The 20,882-nt window shown below is 39.1% G+C and overlaps 2 protein-coding genes across 2 annotated transcripts; one reads left to right on the forward strand and one right to left on the reverse strand.

Moving 5' to 3' along the window:
• The first annotated feature begins 266 nt into the window (after positions 1 to 266).
• coq4 (coenzyme Q4 homolog (S. cerevisiae)) lies at positions 267 to 7,489 on the forward strand. The gene is made up of 7 exons (XM_062435149.1): positions 267 to 336; positions 1,353 to 1,496; positions 3,643 to 3,739; positions 4,578 to 4,680; positions 4,788 to 4,917; positions 5,804 to 5,897; positions 7,003 to 7,489. The coding sequence occupies exons 1-7, from the start codon at positions 267 to 269 to the stop codon at positions 7,184 to 7,186; spliced, it is 822 nt and encodes a 273-aa protein (XP_062291133.1). The 3' UTR covers positions 7,187 to 7,489.
• Positions 7,490 to 12,983: 5,494 nt separating this feature from the next.
• bspry (B-box and SPRY domain containing) lies at positions 12,984 to 18,394 on the reverse strand. The gene is given in 7 exon segments (XM_062434332.1): positions 12,984 to 13,631; positions 14,133 to 14,257; positions 14,343 to 14,368; positions 14,535 to 14,765; positions 16,547 to 16,645; positions 17,904 to 18,325; positions 18,328 to 18,394. Coding segments are annotated over 7 exon segments (1,506 nt in total). The 3' UTR covers positions 12,984 to 13,095.
• Between the last annotated feature and the right edge of the window lie 2,488 nt (positions 18,395 to 20,882).

Here is a 20,882-nt window from a genome sequence, read left to right on the forward strand (position 1 = left end):
TTATTTCCTGTATAACTAACCTTGGCTTCTTGCTTGAGTTTCTGCCCCTTAGACAGAAAATGAAACTGAAGGGCAACTCAACCTTTACATTTTTCAGAAATCTGATTCTTGTGGTTGATTTTGTGAGTCAAGGCATTTGCGAGGGGCGGGGTCTATGCACCACTCGGGTTAAATAGGATACACTGACTCAACTGGCTCGTTTGGGCGCATCCGGTGTCTAAATCAAATCGCACCTCTATAACTGCGCATGCGCATTTGTGTAAAAAATGTTGCTACGCATAGTGAAGCGTTTTCATCGGTTTAATCACCGACACCGACGTATTTTGACTTCTAAAGGTATGAGCACCGCATGTATGGTCTGTGCTATTTGTGGTAATGGAAAGCTACCACTAAGTTTTAATAAATCTATTGGTAAATTAACTGTTTTAATGCAGATAGACATTAATGAATATCGGGAGTCTAGTTGCTGACATAACGTTAATGTGTTAGAGGACACTTGCAGGAGACACTCATCAGCTTTATTTTAGACAGAATTAAATGAGATTATTATTATTATTTTACAGCGTTATTAACGGTAATTAGCAAATTAGTCAGATAGTGTCGTCTTTGCAGGACAAGCACTATAGAAATAGTCCATTTCTGAGGCGGAGAGATGGATGCGACCATCTATTGCTACTGAAATTAGTTAGTTTTATGTTATTTTATATAGAGTAACAGTAATTAATCAGTAATTTTAAGTATTCACCTTTTTCTCCATTTACTCTACACTGACATCTGAAAGTCTGTTTTCACTGTGACCTCTAACTCTCAGGATATGCACGCTTTGTTATATTCTAATTAATAATAATATTAATTTATTATTATTATTATTATGCTGTTGATGTGTTATTGTTATATGGGTCAATGACGTTTTTTTTGTGTTTGTGTGGTTTAGTCAAATTTTAAAGTGGTTGAAAGATGAAAATAAATGTATGAATAACTGATTATGGCAAAAAATGTCTCAGTGGTGTAACCTTAAAAACTTTGTACCAAATAATACACTTAAATATTTAATATTTATCATTCTTTTGTGGTTACACCATTTGACATTTTTCAGGAGAATTCGGTCTTTTGGTAAAAAAAAAATGGTGCAAATGTCATTTCAAATGATATAAAACCAACAAAAATAGAAAATATACATTTAAACAAACCTGATGCTGCTTTTAAGACAATTTTTAAGATATTTTTGAATTGACGCTTATTTGTCACTGACCCATATGAGGTAAATAAACAACAATAAAGTGCATTATTATTAGTCTTGGCCCAATAGGATAAATGTTTCTGAAGTTGCTGCTGCACCCTTGTCTCTGCAGTGTGTGTCCAAAAGCTTCACAGTGACTTTACAGACAGTCACTATGAAGGGTTGTATCCCGGACACATCCCCACCACATCCATCCAGAAAGCCTTGCTGGCTGTCGGGTCCGGCGTGGCTGCATTGCAGAACCCCTACAGGCATGGTGAGACTCACACATGTGGCTATATGACTACAGTCTTTGTCATTCTTTATTTTTTGTGCCATTCTGTTCTCATCATATGTGTCTCACTGGAACCCCCCCCCCCCCCCCCCGGCCCCAGCTGTAGTGACTCATCATCATCATATATTGCAAAGATGAAGTCATTCAGTCAGATTTAAAATGAAAATCAACATTGTTTTTGTTTTTCCTGAGCTTTGAGCCAAATTGAGTTTTTAGTCAAGCTGCTATTTCCAATTTCAAAAAGGAACCTTTAAGATTAGTTCAGCTGTATAACATGAGGGTCAAAGACGTATAAGGATTTACAACAACTCAATGTTAGAATAATAAAAACAAGCATATCTAATGCAGTAGTTCAAACATTCAGAATGTGGTGTACCTGAAAATTCATATTATAAATGTGAAAGTGATTTTAGTGGGTTTTTCTAGATTAATTGGCACTGGCCTTAAAAAAGTCATGTGGTGCGACCATGATTCATCTTGAAATATCTTATATAAATAAAAGATCATCATTTATAAACATAAAAAAAAATGCAAATACTTTGTTTCCAAACACTTTATATTACTGAAAACTTGTAAAAAAAATAAAAATAAAAAAAAGATGTGAAGCGTGTTAAGTAAATTAATTTATTTCAAGATGAATCATGGTCGCACCACATGACTTGAAATTGGTTTGAAATTTGAATGGCTGTGAGATTATATTTCAGATTTCTCTCTCCAGCCTTAATATGAAGCTGAATCCTAGTTGACTCACTGCTTCTTTTTTGTCTGTTTTATTATACTAAATATGTCTTAATTTTATGTTTTAAAATGTGCTCCAATATTAAGAACATTGACACATTATTGTCCATTTTTATCTTCACCTATCGCGTAATCTTACAACATTTAAATTGATGAAACCTTCGTCTCATATCAGAAAACCTGCAGTCTTGATATGTGTCCAGAAGTTCTTAAGAAATTCAAAGAAAGGTTCCTGTTTCAGAAAAATGATACCAACAGGGACTGTACCTGAGGTTCCTTTGAATGTATAATTCAAGTAGAGTCAGTCATCCTCAAGCTTTTATTCTCTGGAGATCACAGTTGCATGCAGAAATGAGAAGATGAATAGAAAATGTGACCATATGTTCGCCACCCTGAAACTTTCATGGAGGAAGAGAGCACTAACACGCCTCCTCACCGGTACCCGCTCCAGAGAACACATCACACCTGTCCTCCGTCAACTTCAATCAATCTTTATTTGTATAGCGCCAAATCACAACAAAGTTATCTCAAGGCACTTTACACGTAGAGCAGGTTCTAAACCGAACTCTTCAGGTTTTAATTTTAAAGAGACCCAACATTCACACATGAGCAGCACTTAAAACTCCCTTTTAACAGGAAGAAACCTCAGAACCAGAACCAGACTCAAAGTGGGAGAACATCTGCCTCGACTGGTTGGGGTAGAGAGGAGAGAGAGGAAGGAGAGAGAGGAAGGAGAGGAGAGAGAGAGGAAGGAGAGGAGAGAGAGAGGAGAGGAGAGAGAGGAAGGAGAGGAGAGAGGAACGAGAGGAGAGAGAGGAGAGAGAGAGGAGAGGAGAGAGAGGAAGGATAGGAGAGAGGAAGGATAGGAGAGAGAGGAAGGAGAGGAGAGAGGAACGAGAGGAGAGAGAGGAAGGAGAGGAGAGAGAGAGGAGAGAGGAAGAATAGGAGAGAGAGGAAGGAGAGGAGAGAGGAAGGAGAGGAGAGAGAGAGAAGAGAGAGGAAGGATAGGAGAGAGAGAGGAGAGGTGAGAGAGGAAGGAGAGGAGAGAGAGAGAGGGAGGAGAGAGAGGAAGGAGAGGAGAGAGAGAGAGGAGGAGTGAGAGCAAGAATAGGAGAGAGAGAGAAGCACATTGAAAATAAACATTGAAGGTCCGGGACTGGAATCTGTCATCCGGACGTCTACAGGCCCAGATTACCTGTGAGATGAGAAAGCACAGACAACAACACAATTAAACACTGAATCAACTTCAAAATCCTTCTCACCACCTACAAGGCCCTCAACAACTTACCCCCCCCCCCCTCTACCTTGCTGACCTCCTTCATCACCCCCCCCCCCCCTCCCGATCCCTCAGGTCCGTCTCTGCCAACTTAATCCATGAAACTCTTTACAGACATGGTTGCAGTGCTCGGAGAGACGACAGGACACCTAGCGTTGATAAATCTCAGGGACAGGATGAAAAACGACCCCGAAGGTTACACTATCCTAACGTGAGCCACTATAATGTTATTCTATAGCAGGGGTGTCAAACATGCGGCCCGCGGGCCAGAACCGGCCCGTTGTCCTTCCTTCCTTCTTTCCTTCGATCTTTCCTTCCTCCTTCCATCTTTCCATCTTTCCTTCCTTCCTTCCTTCCATCTTTCCTTCCTTCCCGTCTTCCATCTTTCCTTCCGTCTTTCCTTCCTCCCCATATTTCCTTCCTTCCTTCCTTCCTTCCTTCCTTCCTTCCTTCCTTCCTTCCTTCCATCTTTCCTTCATTCCCTCCTTCCTTCCTTCCTTCCAGAACCGGCCCGCTGAGGAGTCCAATCCGGCCCACTGTCCTTCCTGTGTTCTTTTCCTTCCTTCCCTCTTTCCTTCCATCTGTCCGTCCTTCCTTCTTTCCTGTCTTCTTTTCCTTCCTTCCTTCCTTCCTTCCTTCCTTCCTTCCTTCCTTCCTTCCTTCCTTCCTTCCTTCCTTCCTTCCTTCCTTCCTTCCTTCCTTCCTTCTTGTCTTCTCTTCCTTTCTCCCTTCCTTCCATCTGTCCTTGCTCCCTTACTTTCTTCCTTCCATCTTTCCTTCCTCCATTTCATCCGTCCCTCCTTCCATCTGTCCTTCCTTCCTTCAATCTGTCCTTCCCCCCTTTCTTCCTTCCATCTTCCCTCCTCTCTTCTTTTCCTTCCTTCCTTCATTCCTTCATTTTCCGTCCCACATGAGATCAAATTGGTCTGTATGTGGCCCTTGAATGAAAATGAGTTTGACACCTCTGTTCTATAGCTTTCTGATTTAATTGATTTAAATTACATTTCCTCCATTGTGCTTCATGCTAATTAACTGATCTGTTATTGCAGAGAAAGGCCCAGAATCCGTCTGTCTACACTTGATCTGACAAAGATGGCCTCATTACCTGATGGCTCTTTTGGGAGAGAATACCTCCGTTTTCTGGAGGACAATGTGAGTGCTGCTCGATGGGCTGGAAAACATTATAAAACCTAAATTTATTACTCAATTTAAATTTGAGATTTAGGCTCACTATCATGTTTTCTTAAATTGATTCTCAGCATGTGACCCCTGACACGAGGGCAGATGTGAAGTTTGTTGACAACGAGGAGCTAGCTTACGTCATGCAGCGATACAGAGAGGTCCATGACTTGTTGCACACGTTACTGGGCATGCCCACCAACATGTTAGGTGAGTCAGGCTTCACATCATTTAAAAAAAGCCACCCAGAATTATTGTCCTCCACAAATCTTGCATGTTAAATTGTTTGTTTATCATTATTATTATTATTTAAAGGAACTTCTCTCAACGTTTTGGTAGCCAGGCAGTTTTGACATTGTGTAGTGTTTTATAAATGATATTGCTAAGTCTCATCAAGAATAATTAGTGATTAAATTCACTTCAGAACTTAATTGTGTCTCTATTAGGGCGTAATCACACTAGGCAATCGTACCGGGCCGAAGCACGTTTGCCCCCTAAAATCCGGATTATTAGGCTAGTGTGAGTGCAAGTGTACCGAGCTTGAGTACGGTACACTTCCCTGGTACGGTACGGTTGGAAGAGGTGTGCTTAGGCACGGTACACTTGGTAACGCATGCGCACTAGGGATTCATATTTTTCCCGAAAATAAGACATTTTAAATGCCGGGAAAAGAAGCCAATTTTCCAGGGAATCCTCGACGATCTTTAAAAGGCAACACTAGCTGAGCTCTGGTCATTTCACAAGCAACACTCAATGCAACGTGGAGACATTATGCATATATGGGTTCCCAATCCAACCATTTTTGTGTATTATTGTATCATTATTAAGGCAAAAGAACTCAATTTATGTCCATCGACATTATAATGAAAAGGCTATAGGCTTAATATTAGTCTCTCTCTGTCAGCTGTCTTTACAAAGTTCCTTCTTCCAAAGCACTTTTCTTTAAAATGTTTATACTGAACTAACTGAAAGAGAAACAGAGTTTTCTGCATTCAGGTTTTCACCCAGAACAGTTGACTGATTTGTCATTCTTTCATCTTTCATCTTGAATACACTTAAATCTAATTTCTGTCTGTCTCATTCTGTTGCTTTCAAGGTGAGGTGGCTGTGAAATGGTTCGAAGCTGCTCAGATGGGGCTTCCCATGTGTGCTCTTGGAGCTGTGTTGGGGCCACTTCGGCTAAATGCAAGGTACAATCTGCGCTACATTTTTATCACAGCGCACATTTTACAGCAGCAGCCTGGTACTGAGACATTTAGTAAGCTCTGCTGCAGGATCATAAGAGGTACAAGTTGCAGTATGAGGGGCTCACCGGCAACAGCATCCATTTACTGACATAATCCAATTGAAAGGAGCTCTGATGCACTTATCGTATTTATATCATATGTGCTCACAGTAAAGAGCAGTACTGAGTGCTTTAGGGCTGCAAATAACTAATATTTTTTAGTAATGATTTTTCTGCAGCTTGAGTCATTATTCCCCTGACATTATCAGTAAATACTTTAACATTACCATATAGTTATTTTGTCCAAAATAATGTGTAATACCAAGAAACTGGTAATTATTATCCTTTAAGTCAGGAAAGTTTTTGCACTTTTTGTTCCAAAAGCAACTTAAACAATAACTTGGTTACTAAGATTCAATGAATAATTGATTAATCAACTAATTATCTGGGATTACTATATCCTGAGTTTCACCTCTCAGACTACATGGGCTTTAAATGACTAAATGACCATTAAAAAGCATTACCCCCAAGCACCTACAACAATGCAGAATGCCCGAATTTGTATCAGCAACAAATTACTTCAAAGATATTTTAAATATTCCTTTTAGGCTTTTGCCAAGCTCTAGTGTGTGGTGCGACAGATCCAACGTGTGTGGGTAGTTAAGGTAGTTTGCAGCTGATCAGTAAGTCAAAATAAAATGATTATAGTCCATAATCAACCAAAGAAAAATACTGGCAACAGAAGAAAATGCTGCCATGACACAGAAGAATGTCTTTAAGTGCGCTCCAGCTTTAGCTCGTAGAGGCTCACACACCTTCCACCAAGCATTTCAGAGTAAAAATGGCAAATGTATGACCATTATCCTTTTCAGTTCTCACCTGTGTGTTGACATCAATGGAAACACCTAGAACTGTGAATCAGTGCTGCTGTTATGAGTAACAATGCCAGTTTCTTCAGCTGTGAATTACTGATCCTTCCTCATACAGTAACTGTTCCCTTATGGGGAAATTGCCAGTTTCCTTCTCATTGTTTAATCATGTTCACAATGTCCCTTTCCACCTTTTCCTAGCCGTTTACAGTCACTGTTCACATCCTTGGGCCCTTGGGCACTACAGAATGGTCGGCATGCTCGCTGCGTCCTCAGCATCTTTTATGAGAGGCGATGGGATCAGAGACTTGAGGATCTTAGACAGGAGCTCAACATCGAGCCTCCGCCACTCATACTCAGTGCAACCAACAAGATGAGCACCTGAGAAAGAGACCCAAAGAAGATCCAGGTTTCAGGAATCACTGCAAAAAAAGACTTTAGCTGACAAACAAGAAATATTTGAAGTGCGACACAATGGAATTTTTTTGAGAATGAAACTTAAGTTAACTGCTGAGGGAGTCAGGAAATTTGACACTTGTGAAACATTGGGGAGTGGCTTCCTGATTAATTGTCAGATTTCATCTGATGAAATGCTTAAGTTTTTACGACCCTCCGAGGCCTGCAAGACAGCAGGTCTGGTTCAAAAGGCCATGTGACAGATGTCTGTGTTTGTACTGAGGACAATAATAAAAAAACAGAACATTTGAAAAACTGAATTGTCTGTAATTGGAAATATCACCTCTAGCATAGACTGTATATAAAATGGACGTAACATCCGTGACGTCACCCATTGGTTTGTGGACTGCTACTTGGAAGCGAATAGTTTCGGATCTGAGCAGCGCCATCTTGAACATTTCCGGTGCATGCTGGGAAAAATAAAAACAGGGATTCTACTTATATGGGCATCAGGAGGAGAATGAGGCGCCCTCCTGAACCTGTGAACCAATCAACCTGTCAATCACGACGTAGCCACGCCCTAATGCATACCCTGCTTTATCGTCACATATAAAATCAGGTAGGCCAAAATGTCCCAAATGAACATCATACTGCATTGAAGAAGGCTTTAAACTAGCGATTGAGACCATAAACACATTTTGAAAACGTTTACTGAGGTTAGAAATCAAGTGAGAAGTTGGTGAATTCTCCATTGACTTGTATAGAGATGGAAGTCCTTTTGACACCAAAACGGTCGCCCCCTGGTGGCCTTTTGATAGAATGCAGTTTTAAGTTACTTCCGCGTTTGCATCATTTCAGAGGACCAGAACTCCCCGCCTGACCTCTAGTCAGTGTCAAAAAGTAATTTCGGTCCAATATTATTATATTTATGCCAATATTTGGTATTTATGTAATTGTTTTTCTATTTTAGTACAACTGTCACCTTATTAAGAAATAGTAGAAATGTTGCACCTGTAGCTGAAACTGTACTAACACTAAAAGATGGGAAAGAAGCAGATGGTAGGTTCCAAAGTCAATAAAGTGGAGCTGTGTCTGTTGTCTTAATGAGTCAAACTTAACATGAATGATGCCCTTCCTTTGACAAAGAAAGGAAGTTGAATTGTGCACACTGTTGGGATGTATGAGACATGGACATTTTTTCAAACATTTCTTTAAGAAAATAGAGTCACCAACAGTCTCAATGTAATCACACTGCTTTTGACACAATGCACAATGACACCCCTGCCTTAAATAGAGTAGTACAAACCTTGAACTATTACATTTCCAGTGTTGAAAAAGAGTTACAGTTAGCATGACTAAGCTGTTACAACATTACACCACCTATTGCTTACGTGGAATTACCACATCCAGTGTTATCCACCTTGATAATCAAACAGTCATCCACCCTGATGTTTCGTCATGTTTCAAGGGTGGTAGGTTTAATAACTGGAACAATGATAACACATTGTTTTTCCTCAGGGCTGCAAACTAGTTTATGATTCATTAACAGTTGAAACAAAACCTGTAATGAGTCACTTATCCGGCTTCTCTTTCATCTTATCTTCTTATCTCACAGCATAGTTCCTGGTTCTCATACTTTACATCCGTTATCGCTTCTCTCTCACGATGAGTTACTATCACTTTAAGTTTCCTTACGCTAACTCATGTTCAGTGTTGGGGAGAGAGGGTTACATCTGAAGTCGGACCATTAAGATTTTGCTCAGGAGGGTTTAGCCTCATTTTTTAATATTTAACATGTTACTGAATACATATATTGCTGTTTTTAATACTTGAAATCAACTTTTCTCACATCTTTATTCTATTTATTTATTCAAATGAGAGATAAATCTTGCTTTATAAGAAAAGGTCTCTTATAAATCATGTCAGTAATCATGAAAAACACCTGAATTTAGATTTTGGTGGGCTTAATGGGAACACTTATACCAGTAATCAAATGAAATAAGTTACATTACTTTGATTAAGTAATTGAAATAGTTACATTACTTACTACATTTTAAATAGGTTAACTAGTTATTTGTAATCTATTACATTTCAAAAGTAACGTTCTCAACTCTGGTTATGTCTGACATTAAATGTGAGCGTATCCAGTCTGTCTCTTATTGGTGTAAATACCTTTTGGCTTATAGGTCAATGACGCCTTAAAAAAAGTCATGTGGTGCGACCATGATTCATCTTGAAATATCTTATATAAATAAAAGATCATCATTTACAAAACATTTTTAAAAAAAGCAAATACTTTGTTTCCAAACAATTTATATTACTGAAAACTTGTAAAAAAAGATGTGAAGCGTGTTAAGTAAATTAATTTATTTCAAGATGAATCATGGTCGCACCACATGACTTTTTTTTAAGGCCAGTGCCAATTAATCTTGAAAAACCCACTAAAATCACTTTCACATTTATAATATGAATTTTCAGGTACACAACATCCTGAATGTTTGAACTACTGCATTAGATATGCTTGTTTTTATTATTTTAAAATTGAGTTGTTGTAAATCCTTATACGTCATTGACCCTTATATCATATGTGCTCAGTTTTAGTGTGGTCCATCCCTGTAGCTGTCCGTGGTCCTGGAGTGGCATTTCATCTCTTATATATTGATTTGATGCATCAAGGGGAACATGGTTGTCTCTAACATTGGTTGTGGCTTTATTGACTTTGCTGCCCTCTACTGGTTGTATCCATTAACATCTGTGATGAAGCAGAGGTGTTCATTTCTGCTTCTTGCACATTTATCCCCTGCTTCTTTAACCTTCAGGCCACTTTCCCATTTTCCTAATGAAATAAAAGGAGCAATTTTAAATGCTGTGAATAAAAGTGTTGCAAGTCATTTGAAAGACAGTTACAGGTTTGATTAACTGCAATTTTCTATTTGACATTTGACATTTGACATTTGGCTGTATGTAAATTAGGAGGTGTGGCCCACAGGCAGGAGGAAGGGTTCGACATGGCTAGTTTGCTGCAGAGACATCTTATGGACAGCAGCCATTTCAAAACCACTAGCCTAACTGCTGATTAAAGTGCAATGAATGAAAAGTGCTGTCACACTTATAAAAAACAATAAAATGTTCCAGTGAACAAAAAAAGTATATTAAAAAAAGTAATAATACCTTCAATAGTGAAAAACAGAGCGTACAATTGGCAACAGGAAGTACTTATACAAGGGTTTAAAATAATGTGCATTGACAAAAACACAGGATACTTTGCAGGTCACATAAATCAGAGACATTTCTTTTTCTGTGTTGAGAAACCCAAACAAAATAATCAGTAGGCTTACTAACAATTCAGTATCCTTTATCACACCACTTTTCTCAGAACTGCTAAAGGAAACTGAAGGCTATGACGACAGCGTGCTTTAGATATGATTTTTTTAAGGAGAATATTTTGGTTGAAATGATGCAACTATAAAGTAATGGACAGATATGTGACAACACCCACAGATACATTACAAAGCTGTGAGTTTCCACTTGCTGTCATCGTTATCTGTTATCTTCAGCCAAAGACCTCTGAGGGTGGAGCTACGGCAACCAAGGCGGACTTGACTGATGACACATTTGCTTTGCTTTCTCCATGTTTTCAATTGCATCTTAAAGTATTTCAATCAGGAGAGACAAGTAAATAGAAAGATATTTATTGTAAATATGTAATGAACAAAATCTTAGTAATGACAAATTCTTTGGCGCTTGAACTCCATGAGGAATCATCTCTGAATGGCTGCATATAAATATAGATCCCCCCCTTTATAACATTACAACTGCGTCATCTAGTGGTGCTATTGAGCATAGCCGCCACAAGAACCTATGAATTAGATTGTTGTGTGAGGCCATTTCATTCATCCAAAGCATTTGTACTTTGTTGCAGTTATTAGACTTTGAAAGCAAACTTGTGAGTATGAAAATAGCAACCCTCAGTTGCTCAACTAGCTTTATATGCACACACAGTGTAGTTACAGTAAGAGCATATGCTGAAACTCGTATATAATCTCATCTACAGTAGAGATAGCAGAACAGTAGAGCAGTTAGGGCCGGTCAAAACATCATCAGGTGGGAATCCCTCCTGATAAGGTAAGATTAGTGCATCCAGGAAGGTTTTTATGTTTTTCAGCTGTAGTGAGACAGTGGGGATCTGTGTTGGGTTTAGGCGGGGAGCTCCGGTCCTCTGAAATAAGGCCAACGCGGAAGTAATTTAAAACTGCATTCTATCACAAGGCCACCAGGGGGCGACCGTTTTGGTGTCAAAAGGACTTCCGTCTCTATACAAGTCAATGGAGAATTCACCAACTTCTCACTTGATTTCTAACCTCAGTAAACGTTTTCAAAATGTGTTTATGGTCTCAATCGCTAGTTTAAAGCCTTCTTCAATGCAGTATGATGTTCATTTGGGACATTTGTGCAGATCACATTGTGATGTGTTGTAAGGCTATTTCATTTATAAAGCAATTGTTTGTCCTTGAAGGTACCACGCTGAGATAGTACTACCATTTATGTTACTTAATGCTTTTAGAGATATAATTTCAAATATGAAATAGCCATTCTTCTGATAATCATTTCCTGTCCTGATCCACCCAATTATAAACTGTTCTTGATGCAAAAACTACTTAATCCAGGAGGCTAGGTGGTGTAGAAATGCAGGAAATATTTTTTCAAATTACAACTTTTTCCTGGGCAAGGACCCCCAGGTCAATTACACTTCATTTCAAGTTGGTGCCCCCATTTTAAAACATAAGCAGGCGCCCATGGTAAATGATATTACAAAACAAAACCTTGTGTTTTCATGGAAATGTCAGAACTATAGAGTCAGAAAATAAAGCTGTACAAATTGCAATAATACTTTTACTAAGGAAATAAAACAGAATGAGTTTCTTTGTCAAATTTATAAGTGAATCAACCAGTTTCATTATTTTATATATTTCCTTAGAAAGGTGAAACTGGTGATAAAAACAATCATATTAAAAACAAATAGTGAAACTTTATCAAACAACAATCATCATCTGTCACTATAGTTGTTGGCATAGCACTGCTGTATAAATATGATCAACAGATAAAGAATTAGTCATTTAAAACAGTAAAAAAAAAAAAGAATCACAGCAAGTAAAATACATAAAAATGAATGCCTTGAAAAAGCCAGAGTTTCATTGTTGCACAGATTGAGGATCTTAAACTGCTGATCATATTTACAGTAGAGAAAGTCATCTCTTCTTGGCATTTCTTCACATGTTCGAGCTCATTCATAGTTTTGGCAGAAAGGTTGGTATTGTTAGGGAATTTTCCATAACTAATGTGCACTGGATCAAACTAGGCTTTGTGGTCATAGCAAGGCCACACCAAATATTGGGTTTAGACACTGTCTCCCCTTGAGATAGTGGTGAGCAGTGAGTCTGCTCCTTTTGGGGAAAACAGGAGGCGTTCTGATAGTGTTGCTATAGCAACCAAGGTCAGATATGTCTTTGACTGTTTCCCTGAATGGGGTAAAGGTAACTGGAGTCAGAGGTTTGATATAGTGTTGGATGGAGGACAAAGGTCCTGAGTGACGTCTAAGCAATGTTTTGGCTATAGACCAGTAGACTACATTCTGTATATTGTAGATGTGTTGGTCTGCCCATATTTGGGCATGGCTCAACCTGTGGCATTATCTGTGTGGTTTAAAGTCTATCCCCGGAGGAGAGAAACTTCAGAATTGAAGGGAGCATCAGAACATAACGTGTATTGATCATTCGCTCATTTCTCCTTGATCAAGTAAATAAACCTTTTCAATGCAAGACATCCTGGACTCCTGTCTACTCTCTCCATTGATGTATGGGCTGCATAATTAACTCATAATTATCTCTATCAGGTATGTCAGTGCAGTATGGTGATACTGCGGTCTGTCACGGCACACGCCGGCAGCAGAGGGGCGCAGAAGTGATGCGTGACAGAGTGCAGCACGGCACTGGAGTCCGGCTCATAAAACAGCAGTGTGTGACTCGGCCAGTCGAGCAGCAGGCCGACCTTCTGGGGTCTCTTCACAACCCGTAAGGACTCCTTCTTCCCCTCGTGGCAGAAGGAGTACTCCCCGTCATAGTGAGACAGCACCCAGGACTGACTGTTGTGTCCCAGCCGGGCCTCGTTCCCCGAGCCTTTGCGCTGCAGGCTGGCGTAGCAGACCCCGACCTTAAAGGCACCACTCTGGCCTACATCCACCACCCAGTTGTGGGTACCAGAGGACATAGACAGCGAACCCAGAACGTTGGGCCAAGAGTCAAAGCGTGCGGGGTCGTAGGGTGGGGACTGGCGGGGCTTTTTGTGGAGGAAAGTCAAAGTGCAAAGGTCATCAGAGAGGGACAGGAGAGGGCTCACTGTGCGCTCATCAAACTTGAAATGAGATGAACCATAAGCTGTGGGAAGAAGGAAGAGGATGGTCATAAACTGATGTAATACTGTAAGCAGACAAACATTTCTTCACTCCGATTAAATCTTTTGCTTGTATTTAGTACTCAATTCAATTTTATTTGTATGCGCCGAATCACAACAGAAGTTTTCTCAAGGCACTTTTCATGTAAAGCAGGTCTAGACTGTACTCTCTACTTTACAGAGACCCAACATTTCCCCATGAGCAAGCACTTTCATTTCATTTTCACGAAGAGACAGCCTCACCCTTCTTTTTCAAATGTTCTCTTTTTTTTTGTTCTCTTTTTTTTCTCAGGCTGTTTTGTGTTGGGGAGCAGGTTTGCCTAGGCTTGGCTTGGTTTTGTAATAAAATGCATCAGAATGTAAAATAAGCATTTCTCTACACTCCCTGCTTTAAATTTAAAAATATTCTGCATTTTCATAGTTTTTAAGGCATTATAACAAACATAAAAATAACACGGTATGGGTCTGGATAAAAATGTACTAACCATTTGGTCCCTGCAGCACTGCGGTGGCCCACAGTCCTCTCAGCAGCTTACTGTCACCGCAGCCCGGGTTCATGTTGAGCTGGACCGTATCACAGGGCTCCCCGATCCCCTCTCCCTCCTCAATTCTGATATAAAGACACACATTTAGAAAAAGGAGAAGAGGCAGTACCTCTCTGGAATGTCCTGAGTAAGCACGTGATAAATGATTACCTTTCAGCTATCTCCTGAGCACTTATCTGAAAGACGAAAAAAGGAAGTGATTACTCTCCTGGAAATAGTAGTTTAGTAATTTATGATCATTATAAGGATGCTGTTATTTGAGCACAACTTCCTCTGTTCTCTGAAAATGTTCCCACAATGATCTTTGAACCCCTTCCTGCAAAAACGTCCCCAGTCTCTCACCGCCAGCTGTGTGTCTGGAGTGTGCGTCAGCGTGTGCACCAGGCGTGAGCGTGTTTGCGTCAGATTTGTCATGGCTTGGCTCCAGTGGGCTCTCTGGGTGAGGAGACACTGCTCCACCCGCTCCTCCTCCCTCTGCACCTCCTCCAAGAGACGCTGCTCCTCCTCCTCCAGAGCTTCACGTACCGCGCTGACCTGAGCAAGCACCTGCTCCCTCGCTCTGCTTGCTGATACCTAACATGGAAAGTCAGGAGAGAAGAAGAAATATTGGGAGGACTCGTGATGAAGAGTAAAATAATCAATACATCATTTCGTCAAGTTTAAAACACAAATACTTTGTTTCCAAACACTTTATATTACTGAAAACTTGTAAAAAAAAAAAAAAAAAAAGATGTGAAGCGTGTTAAGTAAATGTATTTATTTCAAGATGAATCATGGTCGCACCACATGACTTTTTTTAAGGCCAGTGCCAATTAATCTTGAAAAACCCACTAAAATCACTTAATTTCAAATTTATAATATGAATCTTCAGGTAAACAACATTCTGAATGTTTGAACTACTGCATTAGATATGCTTGTTTTTATTATTCTAAAATTGATTTTGTTGTAAATCCTTAAATATAAATGTGACAAATCCTTATACGTTATTGACCCTTAAATAAACAAGTCAATAACTTCAATTAAGTTATTAATTAAGGAATAACAATCAATTAAGTCAGAGCCCCTGGTCGAGAAGGCTGATGTACTTTCTTTAGCTCCACTTCCCCAAAAATCAAACATTAGGCAACATGTGGGTCAAATAGTAGTGTCCTTTTTTATGCTTCTAGTGCCAAACAATCACTTTGTGAGGTCAGCAGTGACACATTTCCCACTTCTGGCCCTAAACAAACACGCTAGGTAGTGACCAGACTTTTAACCTCAACAGTGTCAAGTAGAAGTTTGTTTTATATTTGCTCTGTGGTGACTTGTTACCTAGAAAACTACGCATGCATGACCTACACCACTGACCAATTTAGACGCTGAGTGTGCTCAGAGAGGGAGAAAAAAAGAGTGAATGAAGAGCCTTTTCTTTTTTTTTTACTTTAACTTTGTTTCATAGTAGGTGAGACAAAAAAACACCCAGTATCATTTCAAGCTATATTTGGTTACTGAGCATAGTGAAGCTTTCTGTAATTCATTTTTTTATACATTTAAAAATTGAGCTCACGGTAAAAAAAAAGATCAAGTTCGAGAGGAAGTGAGTAGAAAATAAAGATTACACTGGCTGTGAAACCGACCTCCTACTGAACCTACTGAAAAGAAGTGTACTCCTAAGTATATTTTTTATTAATTCACACATTAAATACAGGCGGGGAGTTCCGGTCCTCTGAAATGAGGCCAACGCGGAAGTAACTTAAAACTGCATTCTATCAAAAGGCCACCAGGGGGCGACGTTTTGGTGTCAAAAGGACTTCCGTCTCTATACAAGTCAATGGAGAATTCACCAACTTCTCACTTGATTTCTAACCTCAGTAAACGTTTTCAAAATGTGTTTATGGTCTCAATCGCTAGTTTAAAGCCTTCTTCAATGCAGTATGATGTTCATTTGGGACATTTTGGCCTCCCTGATTTTATATGTGACGATAAAGCAGGGTATGCATTCAAGATGGTGCTGCTCAGATCCGATACTATTGGCCTCCGAGCAGCAGTCCACAAACCAATGGGTGACGTCACGGATGTTACGTCCATTTTATATACAGTCTATGATTAAATAATATAATAGAACATTAATGGAAATAACTGTATGCATTTTAAATGAATATATGAGGTGTCCTTTTATTACATAGAGAAGATTTTGCTTCTCTTTTGTTGCTTTTCTTTGCTTTATAGACATTTTACAGTGTTCAGTATCCACATATACAAAGCCTTCAAGTGTCAAAACACGTGAAACAGTGTTGTACCAAGTGTAAGGTCTGGCAGCGTGTCAGTGATCATTAGTATGTTGGTGAGTGTGGGAGATCAGAAGTGTCTCTCACCTGAAGCTTTTGCTCTTTGGCAGTCAGTGTCTGCTCGATAAACCTTTCAATCCTCAGCGCCTGCAGCTGCATTTTCTCACACACATCCACTAGTTGATTCTGGTGAACACACACACACACACACACACACACACACACACACACACACACACACACACACACACACACACACACACAGAGTGGTTACTGAATAAACACACAATGATACCAGAACACCATCAGCTGTAAGTGCAACAAGTAAATCCTGTCTTTACGACTGTCAACAGTGTGGAAAAAAGCACTTGCAAAACGTGTCACACCCAAGAAAGCGTTATTAAGTACACATACTGAATTATTACACTGTCATATATGTGAACTACATGGAGGACACTTCCCAACTGCTACCTTACTTAATAGAGTGACAAGTTGAAATAGAAAAACCCACATTTACTCATGTATGTTATTATGCAAAATCTCTCATTAAAGAATAGAATAAGTAGAATACTAGATTATAGAGTATGCTAGATAATAAATTGTCATATAGTTTTATCCATTTTATTGTTTTTACTCTGTTCCTTTCTTTCATTAACATTCTGTTAATGACAAGCATATCTAATGCAGTAGTTCAAACATTCAGAGTGTTGTGTACCTGAAAATTCATATTACAAATTTGAAATTAAGTGATTTTAGTGGGTTTTTCAAGATTAATTGGCACTGGCCTTAAAAAAAAGTCATGTGGTGCGACCATGATTCATCTTGAAATAAATTAATTTACTTAACACGCTTCACATCTTTTTTTTTTCTACAAGTTTTCAGTAATATAAAGTTTTAAGGCCAGTGCCAATTAATCTTGAAAAACCCACTAAAATCACTTTCACATTTATAATATGAATTTTCAGGTACACAACATTCTGAATGTTTGAACTACTGCATTAGATATGCTTGTTTTTATTATTCTAAAATTGAGTTGTTGTAAATCCTTATACGTCATTGACCCATATGTGCAGCTGCACCTGGCACTTTTAGCCCAAGACACATTTCCTTCTGGACAATAAAGTTAATCTAATTTAATAGCAAATTATAAGACGAGTAGAAGTTAGAAAGCGAATCCACTCTTAAAAATGAAAGTAACCTTCCTGGGCTATTTTTAACCCAGCAAGTATCCTCAGCAAAGATAACTTTATCCACCTAGTATTTACTATATAGGAAGAATATCCCCGAAGTTTAAAATGTTATGCTACAGCTGAGTGAATGCATTCAGATAAAAAAGCAAACAGCAGTTGAATTGCTCCACACACACACACACACACACACACACACACACACACACACACACACACACACACACACACACACACACACACACACACACACTCACCCTGACTGCGGTAACTCTGGTGGCCAGAGGGGTCACAGTGTGTCCGCGGCAGGGCCCTACGATGGCGCAGTGGGAGCAGATTAGTTTATGCTCGGTACCACAGAACCAGTCCAGCTCAGACTCATGTTCCACACAGAGCTCACATTCACCGGAGAAGATGCCAGATTCGGTATCGGAGGCGGTCGCAGCCGGTGAGGTGGTGGTAGTGGTGGTGTTGGTGGTGTTGGTGGTGGTGTTGGTGTCCCCCGCCTGTTGCTGCTTGACGCTCGCGCTTAAAACGGAGAAAATAGGCTGCTCACTATCCATCTCCTTGGGGTTGGCGGTGTGTGAAGTCTCCTCTGGATGAACTGGTGATGAGCACACTAACTCGCATGTTACTTGCTCCTCCGTCATGGCACGAAAGCGCAGCAGGTGCACCGGCAGAACTGGAGTCGCACCTTGCTGTGACACAGGTGTAACAGGTGAGCGGAACACGGAAGTAACACTGACATCAGAGGTCAGAGCCAATAAAAGGAAGGTTTCTGCTCTGCTGGTTTTCGGTCGTTTGGGCGTCAGCTGATAACATTTACAACATCTTAAATCATGGTGTAAATAAACCAGACGCGTAAGATTAAATAACAACCTGACATGCTGTGACAAGCTGCATATTAACAGTTTTATTCTCTCCCCCCTGCTTCACCTTTTGTATTCATATAAGTACATAAATATAATTGATTACTTGCCTATTATATATGTATGGGTCAATGACGTATAAGGATTTACAACAACTCAATTTTAGAATAATAAAAACAAGCATATCTAATGCAGTAGTTCAAACATTCAGAATGTTGTGTACCTGAAAATTCATATTATAATTTGAAAGTGATTTTAGTGGGTTTTTCAAGATTAATTGGCACTGGCCTTAAAAAAAGTCATGTGGTGCGACCATGATTCATCTTGAAATATCTTATATAAATAAAAGATCATCATTTACAAACATTAAAAAACAAAAAATGCAAATACTTTGTTTCAAAACACTTTATATTACTGAAAACTTGTAAAAAAAAAAAAAAAAAAAAAAAAAAGATGTGAAGCGTGTTAAGTAAATTAATTTATTTCAAGATGAATCATGGTCGCACCACATGACTTTTTTTAAGGCCAGTGCCAATTAATCTTGAAAAACCCACTAAAATCACTTAATTTCAAATTTATAATATGAATTTTCAGGTACACAACATTCTGAATGTTTGAACTACTGCATTAGATATGCTTGTTTTTATTATTCTAAAATTGAGTTGTTGAAAATCCTTATACGTCATTGACCCAAATGCATACACGGCTTAGATTTATACTGGTGTTTGTTCAGTGGTGGAATGTAAACACTGTACTTCAGTACCGTTATACAGGTACTTTTACTTATTTGAGTATTTCCATGTTGTCATCTTTGTACTTCTGCTCAACTACATTTTAGTGGGAAATGTTGTAAGTTGCCTTTATGATCAGTTTATAAACATGTACTCTTATTCATTTGAGTACTCAACAGTGTATGTTGTAATTATTAGTTACTTGACAGCATTAAAATGACTACTTATTTTTTAGTAAAATATTTCAGTACTTCTTGCACCTCTGTTTTGCAGATACAATTCAGGGAAATAATGACATTTTCCAGGTTGGAATGGACGTAACATCCATGACGTCATCCATTGGTTTGTGGACTGCTGCTTGGAAGCGAATAGTATCGGATCTGAGTAGCGCCATCTTGAACATTTCCGGTGCATGCCGGGTAAAAAAACAACACGGATTCATCAGGAGGAGCAAGAGGCGCCCTCCTGAACCTGTGAACCAATCAACCTGTCAATCACGACGTAGCCACGCCCTAATGCATACCCTGCTTTATCGTCACATATAAAATCAGGGAGGCCAAAATGTCCCAAATGAACATCATACTGCATTGAAGAAGGCTTTAAACTAGCGATTGAGACCATAAACACATTTTGAAAACGTTTACTGAGGTTAGAAATCAAGTGAGAAGTTGGTGAATTCTCCATTGACTTGTATAGAGACGGAAGTCCTTTTGACACCAAAACGGTCGCCCCCTGGTGGCCTTTTGATAGAATGCAGTTTTAAATTACTTCCACGTTGGCCTCATTTCAGAGGACCAGAACTCCCCGCCTGGTTGGACTGCAGGTGATGGATGGAAAAACTGTTTCATCATGTGGGTATAGCCTGTGAGGATCAGAGGTAAAGCCACACATAACAGAGAGCTCTGTTTAGCAATAGTGTGCAACACCCTGTCTGGAAAAGCTTGACTCCAGAGAGGATATTTGTTTGGAAAAATTAATTGTGTGTTACATAAAGATGTCTCACCTCATAGATGGCCAGGCCCATTGATTGAGCATTAAATATAAGATTGCAGCATAAAATGATTTGCTTTAAAATCATTAAAAGGACAGAGTTCAAATGAAAGATTAACATTTAAAATGCTTTGAAATAAAGAGTTCAATCATAAGCACATGAGAAGAGAAGTGTTTTTAACCTGGATTTTAGGCGTGGTGCTGTCCCAAGAATCTGTTTTCATTTCTAAAATTACACAATGAACAATCCTAACATAAACATAACATACATAAAATGTTTATAATGATAAACTATTAGGCTGTTTACAGTGTAATATATATTATTTAACATGATTTTATAAGCCATGAAGAGATTTTCTGTGTTTTCTAAATTTGCATGTAAATGGAAAAAGACATTTACTGAATGTGCTGAAGTGAAATTTCTGTTCACTCAGCTTTTAAATACAAAGAACAAAGTTCAGCCAACTGATGTGTGACATGTTTGCACTGAGCTTGCAGTGTTAAAAGTTTCCTGTTATTTGTGTCAAGCACTCTGAAGAGGATAATTGGGGGGAAGTTGAAAACAAAGGGGGAAAAAAAGGAATTTGCACAACTTTGTGTCCTCTACCCGTCACTTTGATTTTCAACGGATCTGAAATCAAAGACC

The sequence above is a fragment of the Scomber scombrus genome, chromosome 15, assembly GCF_963691925.1.
Source record: "Scomber scombrus chromosome 15, fScoSco1.1, whole genome shotgun sequence".
Taxonomy (NCBI): domain Eukaryota; kingdom Metazoa; phylum Chordata; class Actinopteri; order Scombriformes; family Scombridae; genus Scomber; species Scomber scombrus.

What these genes read in the sequence shown, in the direction of transcription:
- coq4 (XM_062435149.1), top strand. Translation starts at nt 267, where the DNA reads ATGTTGCTACGCATAGTGAAGCGTTTTCATCGGTTTAATCACCGACAC. An exon ending in GAAGGTTACACTATCCTAAC is followed by an intron (nt 3,740 to 4,577) that starts GTGAGCCACTAT and finishes CTGTTATTGCAG; the next exon opens with AGAAAGGCCCAGAATCCGTC. An exon ending in CCACTTCGGCTAAATGCAAG is followed by an intron (nt 5,898 to 7,002) that starts GTACAATCTGCG and finishes ACCTTTTCCTAG; the next exon opens with CCGTTTACAGTCACTGTTCA.